Source organism: Arachis hypogaea, chromosome 14, assembly GCF_003086295.3.
Source record: "Arachis hypogaea cultivar Tifrunner chromosome 14, arahy.Tifrunner.gnm2.J5K5, whole genome shotgun sequence".
Taxonomy (NCBI): Eukaryota; Viridiplantae; Streptophyta; class Magnoliopsida; order Fabales; family Fabaceae; genus Arachis; species Arachis hypogaea.
Window position 1 is genome coordinate 13,943,439 of NC_092049.1, and position 9,135 is coordinate 13,952,573.

At 33.3% G+C, this 9,135-nt stretch overlaps 1 protein-coding gene across 1 annotated transcript; it reads left to right on the forward strand.

Annotated features, from left to right (window-relative positions):
* Positions 1-7,588: 7,588 nt before the first annotated feature.
* LOC112741611 (17.4 kDa class III heat shock protein-like) lies at positions 7,589-8,773 on the forward strand. The gene is made up of 2 exons (XM_025790627.2): positions 7,589-7,962; positions 8,355-8,773. The coding sequence occupies exons 1-2, from the start codon at positions 7,762-7,764 to the stop codon at positions 8,610-8,612; spliced, it is 459 nt and encodes a 152-aa protein (XP_025646412.1). The 5' UTR covers positions 7,589-7,761; the 3' UTR covers positions 8,613-8,773.
* Positions 8,774-9,135: the final 362 nt, after the last annotated feature.

Genomic DNA, 9,135 nt, shown 5'->3' on the forward strand with positions numbered 1-9,135 from the left:
TGCTCCTACCGTCATGCCTCCTCCTCCCGCTCGTTCTTCTAGGGTAAGGAATCCACCTCCTCATCTTCTTGATTACCATTGCTTTTCTACTATTCTTCATCAACATGAACCTAAAACATTCAGAGAAGCCTCCTCAAACCCAAATTGGCAACAAGCAATGCAAGAAGAAATACAGGCACTTGAAAAAGCACACACTTGGGATCTGGTTGATCCTCCTTCTGATCAGGAAGTTGTGGGTAGTAAATGGGTATATAAGATCAAGACTCGCTCTGATGGCTCTATTGACCGTTATAAGGCCCGCTTGGTTGCTCAAGGTTGTACGCAAGAGTATGGTATTGATTATGAAGAGACTTTTGCCCCTGTCGCTCGTCTTACGTCTGTTAGAGCTCTTCTTTCCATTGTCGCAGTTAAAAAATGGTCTCTCAGTCAGATGGATGTGAAGAATGAATTTCTTAATGGGGATTTGAAAAAGAAAGTCTATATGAAACCACTTTCGGGATATCCTTGTCCTTCTAATAAGGTTTGTCTCCTTCGCAAGGCACTTTATGGACTTAAGCAAGCTCCTCGTGAATGGTTTGACAAGTTTAACACTACCATATGCAGTCTTGGTTTTACTTCTAGCCCTCATGAGAATTCCCTCTTCATTCGTAAAAGCGAACGTGGAGTTGTTCTTCTACTTTTGTCTGTTGATGACATGATCATTACTGGGGATGATGTTGATGGTATCTCTGATCTCAAGACCTTACTTCACCGTACCTTTGAGATGAAAGATCTTGGTTCTCTCAGCTATTTTCTTGGTCTCGAGGTCATCTCCACCGATGATGAAATCTATCTCTCTCAGGCTAAGTATGCTTCAGATCTTCTTGCTCGCGCTGGGATTACAGATAGTCGCACTGAATCTACTCCTCTTGAGCCTAATGTTCGATTTACCCCTATGGATGGCACTGTTTTGGATAATCCGACTCTCTATCGACAGTTAGTTGGCGGTCTCGTCTACTTGACTGTCACCCGACCAGACATCATCTATCCGGTTCATGTACTTAGCCAGTTCTTGTCAGCTCCTCGTACTACTCACTATGCGGCAGTTCTTCGCATTCTTCGCTACATCAAAGGCACTTTATTTCATGGCCTTTATTTTTCTGCCCATTCCTCTTTATCTCTTCAGGCTTACTCCGATGCTGATTGGGTTGGTGATCCCACTGATCGTCGTTCTACTACTGGTTACTATTTATTTCTTGGCGACGCTCTCATTTCTTGGCGTGCTAAGAAGCAAACGTTCACTGCTCGCTCAAGCACAGAAGTTGAGTACCATGCCCTCGCTGACACCACTGCTAAAGTTATCTCGATTCGTTGGCTTCTCGAAGATTTGGGTGCTCCTCAGTCGTCCCCTATTGATATTTTTTGTGATAACTGCAGTGCTATTCAGATCGCCCATAATGATGTGTTTCATGAATGCACCAAACACATTGAGATTGATTGTCACTTTGTTCGGTAACGTATCCTTACTGTTCGTCTCATTGCTGTTGGAACACTAGATCAGACTGCTGATATCTTCACGAAAGCTCATCACCCGACTCGTTTCCGGACTTGTTATCCAAACTCAAGTTGGTATCCTTAGCTCCCACTTGAGTTTGAGGGGGGATGTTAGAGAATCATTAGAATCAATTTAGATCAATTAGTATCATCTAGTATATCTGTATATTAATTGTAGGATTCTATGCCTTTATTGCTCTGATTCATTTACCACCTATAAATACCCCTTGTATATTGTACCTTTCATCACAACTAAATAATACACTTTTCAGATTACTCTCTCAGTCTCTTGTTTCTAACATTCTTCAAAAGCAAACATCAGAAGAGATTGAAAATAATTGAATTCGACTAGGATCATCTATAGATTGCATTAGATGGTTGACATTTCAAGGTTGCGCCTACAGAGGATATGATGAAAGCCAAAGTTCAAGCAATAGAGGTAACTTTTTGGAAATGTTGAAATTTTTGGGATCTTACAATGAAAGAGTGAAAATGAATATTTTGAAAAATGCTCCAAAAAATGCTAAGTATACTTCAAATGATGTCTAAAAAGAAATTTCACATATTCTTGCTACTAAGGTGAGAAATTCAATTAGAGAAGAGATTGGAATGCCAAATTTTGTATTATTGTTAATGAAGCTAGAGATGAATTTAAAAAAGAACAAATGGCCATTGTTTTGAGATTTGTTACTTTAGATGATTTTATTAAAGAGAGATTCTTTGATCTTGTGCATGTCACTGATACTTGTGCAATAATTTTAAAGAAAGAATTGATTTCTGTCCTTTCTCATTATAATCTCCAAGTTAAAAATATTAGGGGTCAAGGTTATGATGGTGCTAGCAACATGCGGGGTGAGTAGAATGGTTTGCAAGCTTTGTTTCTTAAAGATTCTCAACAAGCATATTATGTACATTATTTTGCTCATATTATGTACATTATTGTTAGTGCTTCTTCAAAAAGACATGATCAATTACAAGAAGTTCAAACAATTGAAAATGCAAACTTGGTTGCTCAAAATGAATTAGAAACAGGTAAAGGTGCGAATCAAGTAAGCACTTTACAAAGAGTTGGGGATACTCGATGGAGCTCTCACTTTAATTCTATTTGCAGTTTAGTAAAAATGTTTACTACTACCAACATTGTTCTCAATAATATCATTGAATACGGGATAACTTATGCACAAAGAGGTGAGACTTATGGTGTTAGTAAAATATTATTGTCATTTGAATTTGTTTTCACTTTGCACTTGATGAAAGAGATTATGGGAATCACTAATGTTCTTTGCCAAGCACGGCAACAATCTCAAGATATTCTTAATGCAATGCATGTGGTTTCTACATCAAAGTTACTTCTTCAACAATTAAGAGATGGTGGGTGGTGTAATTTTCTTGCAAATGTTAAAAATTTTTGTGAAAAGCATGAAATTGAAGTCCCTAATATGAGTGCACAATATGTTTTTGGAAGAGGTCGATCTCGTCAACCAAGTGTGATAGTTGAGCATCATTATCGAATAGATGTATTCTTGGCAACAATTGACTCTCAAATACAATAGTTGAATAGTAGATTTAATGAGCAAACAATAGAGCTTTTGACTTTGAGTTGTGCTTTAGATACTAAGGATAATTTCAAATCATTTAACATTGAAGAAATTAGCAAGTTAATAGAGAAGTTTTATCCCATTGACTTTTCTTCTAATGAGCTAAATATTTTGAAATCTCAGTTGCAACATTATCAACATGATATACCAAATCATTTGAAAGGCGTCGGTACACTTTTTGAATTGTGCAACAAGTTGCAAGAAACAGAAAAATCAAGAACTTATCACATGGTTGATAGATTAATACGTCTTGTTTTGACTCTACCAGTGTCTACAGCAACAACAGAAAGAGCTTTTTCAGCAATGAAAATTGTTAAGACAAGACTTTGAAGTAAGATGGTTGATGAATTTCTTGTAGACAATTTGGTCATCTATATAGAAAAAGAATTAGCAGCTATTTTTGACACAAATTCAATATAGATGATATTGAAAATAGAAAAAAAAATGTCAAATAGCCTTTTCATAATACAAAATTAAGTGGTAACTTTTAGGGTAAATCACCCATATAAACCATGGTGTAGAAAAATTTACGTGAATCCACCAAACAAATAATAGTTACAGGGTTCAACCAAGAGGACATTTCTATGTAACTAATTCGAATTACACACACGCACACAAGCACTAATTCGAATCAACCTGATTCGAATTACACACACTAATTCGAATCAGAGTGATTCGAATTACACACACAAACTCACATACTAGTTCAAATTGGATTGATTCGAACTAGTACCCGGTATATTGACTCATAGTAATTCGAAGCATGCTGATTTGAATTATGGAATATTTGCCAAAAATATTAAAAAAAATATTAGTGAAATATTTGCCAAAAATATTAGAAAAAAACTATATAATATAAAAAAAATATACTAGAAAAAATATTTAAAAAATTATAAATATTAGTTGAACCTGAATTCTATAGCATAAATCTAATTCATACAATTATTTTAATACACCAACAATTATATCTATATGGAGTCAATACTAAATCGAATTCAATTAGTTCGATAATACGAGTCTATGAAAAAAATTACATTTTATAAAGTTTAAAAATTTTTATTATGTGATAGGTTAGTAACGAGTACATTACAAACCTTTTATAATACTCATCGTAACAATGTTTAATTTAATAATTATTATTAAAATTTTAGTTGTACTCGTTACAAAATAAATAATCACAATAAATATTTTTTATAAAACTTCCTTAAAAGAGGCCATGAGTATGATAAAAAATATCTTAAATTGATTTACATAAATTGACTTATAAATTTTTAGTACTCATAAAATATTTTAACAAATTTTCATATTTTATAAATTATTTACAATAATAATAATAATAATAATAATAATAATAATAATAATAATAATAATAATAATAATAATAAGAAGAAGAAGAAGAAGAAGAAGAAGGAGGTTTAAACATATTTTATTATATTAAGTTAGATAAAAATTAAACTATTTAAATAAATAACTCGGTATTTAGAAGTCAAGTATTAGAATAGATTTTTGGAAAGTATTTATCATATTATAAATTCATAATTATGTAAGTATGTGAATGATTTATTTTTTAAATTACATTTTTAAATTAAATGACTTTCAATATTATTAGATTGTCCTATTTTTAAATCGTCAATTCATTTTATATTTATATATTGTAATTATTTATTTTGTAACGAGTACAACTAAAATTTTAATAACAATTATTAAATTAAACATTATTACGATGAGTACTATAAAAATTTGTAATGTACTCGTTACTAACCAATCACATGATAAAAATTTTTAAACTTTATAAAATGCAATTTTTTTTCCATACACTCGTATTATCGAACTAATTGAATTCGATTTAGCATTGGCTCCATATAGATATAATTGTTGGTGTATTAAAATAATTGCATGGATTAGATTTATGCTATAGAATTCAACGTTTAACAATATTTATAATTTTTTTTTATATTTTTTGTAGTATATTTTTTTATATTATATATTTTTTCTAATATTTTTGACATATTTCACTAATATTTTTTTAAAAATTTTTGGCAAATATTCCATAATTCGAATCAGCATGCTTCGAATTACTATGAGTCAATATACCGGGTACTAGTTCGAATCAGTCCAATTCGAACTAGTATGTGAGTTTGTGTGTGTAATTCGAATCACCCTGATTCGAATTAGTGCTTGTGTGCGTGTGTAATTCGAATAAATTTGATTCGAATTACTGTAAATGTGTAATTCGAATTAGACATAGAAATGTCCTCTTACTTGAACTCAGTAACAATTATTTATTTGGTAGATTCACGTAAATTTTTCTACACCATGGTTTATATAGGTAATTTACCCTAACTTTTATATATTATTGTCTTACTTTAATTGAAATTATATATTTAGTTTTTTTTATTTTATCATAAGAAATAGTAATACAAAATATTTTTAGTAAATTATTAAACACCGCCCCCTAAATAGTTAGTCTAGTTCCGCTCCTAAACCGAAAGGAATAGCGAAGGCAAATTCTTTTTAAGATTAAGACACGTATAATAAAAGGGATACGTTAGATAATCAATAATTTATTTGAACAACATAAACAACCACCAATCAAATTAAAATACACTCAAGGTTGGGAGAACCGGACCGGTCATCGAACCGGTCGAGTGACTGGTTCAACGGTTCAATGGTTCAACCGGAGTTGAACCGTGGTTGAACTGGTTTAATTAAATATAGAGTAAAATTATAAAAAATTCAATACATAATTTTAAAAATTTAAATTCAATCATTTCTAAACTAATAAAATTCAAAATTTAACAATTTCACAAAATAAATTATTCATACTTTATCATTAAAAGTCACCACCACTTCACAAAATTAAACAAGCATCAAGAGACAACCCAAAGTGCATTATTCTTGAACAATTTGCCTAAACAAAGAGTGGTTCAAACTATATGGTAACTACAACATATAATTCAAACTCAAAGTATCCCAGAGGCATTTAATCGAACACCTAGCACGCAATGTACAAATTCAGCATAAACAAACAGCTTCAGCTGCAATGCTTAGCCATTCAACAACTTCCACACTTAATACAGCCAAACACAATAATAAATAGAAGTAACCAAGCTTATATAAGCAAGCAAAGCATCAGCCAACCGAGAAATTTCCAATTCTCAAAACTTGCAACAAACCTAGAATCTACAAATTGAACTACCTTATTCCAACAACCTAGAATCCACTAACGGAAATAAAAAATTCAACCAAACTAATGTAGAACAAACTATAGAATTAAAGCTAAAGAAAACAGCAAGAGAAAACAGAGCAAAAACCTGAAGTACTAGTCAAAGATGGAAATGAAGAAGGGAGGAAAGAGTTGCTGTCGTACTATGATGCTGCCACGACCAGAGACGGCAATGAGAGGTCGCCGCACAGCAAGAAACTCTACGAAAAGAGGATGGAACAGAGGCTCAGTTACGACTCAGAGAGAGAAAGTCGCGGATTGAGAAAATTGAACCTACACCAACAGAGCAGAATTGAAAAAATTTAACCTACATCAAATGCTTTTAAAATAACAGAATGATTAATCATATAATTAACAACATAAAAAAATTGAAAAACAGAACAAGATGTCAATAGAAGAACTCTGCATCTGAAGAACATCAACCTACTTCAAATCTACCCTAAATTCTTCACTGAATAAAAAATAAAAAATTTAATTGAAGAACAGAAGAACAAAAGAACAGAAATAAAAGGCCAGAACACAGAAGAACAGAAGAACAAAAACAAAAACTCAAAAAGATTGAAGAACAGAAGAACTCAGTAGTCACTAGTCAATACTCACCGGCGGCGAGAAGGAAGGTGAGATGTGGGACGGCGAAGAGGGGCTGTGGGATGTGGGATGCGGTGGCGATGGCGGTGGGATGCGGTGGCGATGGTGGTGGCTATGCAACGGCGAAGAGGGGCTGCTCGATCGTGACCTGTGGGGGCTTTCTCTTCTGCCCGATGGTGGTGGCTATCTGTGCTTTCTCTTGTGAGTTGTGAGAGGACTGAGATTAGGATTAGGGTTCGTGGTTTCATGCATTTAGCTTCTTTTTTTTTTTCACCTTCAAAACGACGCCGTTTTGTAGTTTAATATCCAAACCAAAAATCGCTAAAAAACCGGACGGTTCTCCTGGTTCACTGGTTAACCGTCGATTCGATCGATTTTTTTATCGATTTTTTACTAGACGGTTTCTGACCTTATCCGGACCGGCTAGGAGAACGATTTCTGGTTTTTCCAATTGAACTGACCGGTCCGGTTCAATTTTCAGAACCATGAATGCACTACACCTCCAAGTTATCCACCTAAATCTTAATATTAGAATAACTATCCGCACACCTACAAAAATAAATATTCAATATATTTATTATTCATATTGTTTAATATCCACTTATATTTTCCTATAAAAAAAACACGAAGCGCAATCGAGCTTCCACAATTTTCCCGAGAGCTCCACGTGTAACCAGATATCCAAACGATCCTTCCAGAATGTTTGGTTTACTCTCGTTATATAAAACAATAAACCCGTCCAAAAACTTTCGAACTTTCTGAGAGCGCAGGAAGAACCCACATAAAAATTCCTGTTCGGAGTGATAATTTGTAAAGATGGCGAGTATTGTTGACTCATTCAATCTGTTCAATTTACCAGAGACAGTGGAAAAAATCTTGTTCCCTTCTTCTCATCATAGTCATGACTACACTCGAGAGGGCAGGGTAGTTTCAAACATTCCAGTGGATATTTTGGACAATCCCAAAGAGTATGTGTTCTTCATGGATGTTCCGGGTCTCTCCAAATCTGAAATTCAGGTTCTTATTTCTGCCACTACAGCTAATATATGTCATTGATTTCTTAAGAGGCGTTAATAATGAAATGTTAGTCAGGTTTGGATAAATTAAAAAGTTGATGCGACTGTTTTTGCAATTTTTAAAAATTAAAAGTATTTTTAAAGAGAGTTTTTCAAAAGTTAACTTAAGTTTATAAAAATTAAAAAATTTAAATTTTTTATATAATAATTAATATTTAAATTTAATTTTTATATTCATATTTATTATAACGTTTTAATTTTAAAAAATTATTTTATTAAATGTATTTATTGTTGTTTGTTCTAAATAAAAATTATTTTTAATTTAATTTATTAAATACAGATTTTATAATTTTAAAAAATTAGTTAAAAATTTAACCAAACAGAACTATGCAGGTAACAGTGGAAGATGAGAACGTACTTGTTATTAGGAGCAACGGGAAAAGGAAACGTGAAGACTGTGATGATGAAGGCTGCAAGTACCTGAGGCTGGAGAGGAGAGCACCACACAAATTGCAAAGGAAGTTCCGTCTGCCTGAGAATGCTAACCCCTCCGCCATTACAGCCAAGTGTGAGAACGGGGTTCTTACGGTTACTGTTGAGAAACACCCTCCACCACCGAAATCTAAAACAGTTGAAATTGCCATTGCTTGAACAATAGGTGGTAGATGTAGAAGCTTGGACTTGGAATATTTTGTTTATTGATTCTCCTCTCTAGGGTGCTTCTAGGTTTGTTCTTATGGTTTGCTTAGTTGGCAGTGACGCTATTTATGTGTGATGAAAATGTTAATGAAATTTTCTAAGTCTAAAATCAATTCATTTTAGAGTTAACGATACAAAAAGTTTTGATATGACATGGAAAACTGGTATTGTGGAATGTAAAATCAGAACAATCCAATGAGTCTATTTTAGTATTTTTTTACTCTTTTTGGACTTGTGTATCTTTCGGGCAGGTTTTTCCTGTTCCATTAGATGCTCATACTCTTCGTAACTTGCAAATGGAGATGCCTTTTCACTCTTGCGTTTTCGTTTTTGTTTGAGTTTTCTTTTGTCGTCGTTGTCATCGTAATCAACATCAATGGCATCCTCAGCCTCTCCTCCTGACATATCCGACGGTATATCTTCATCTATATCGGCATCACCAATCAAGTCATCGTCTTCCTCTTCAGCGACACTG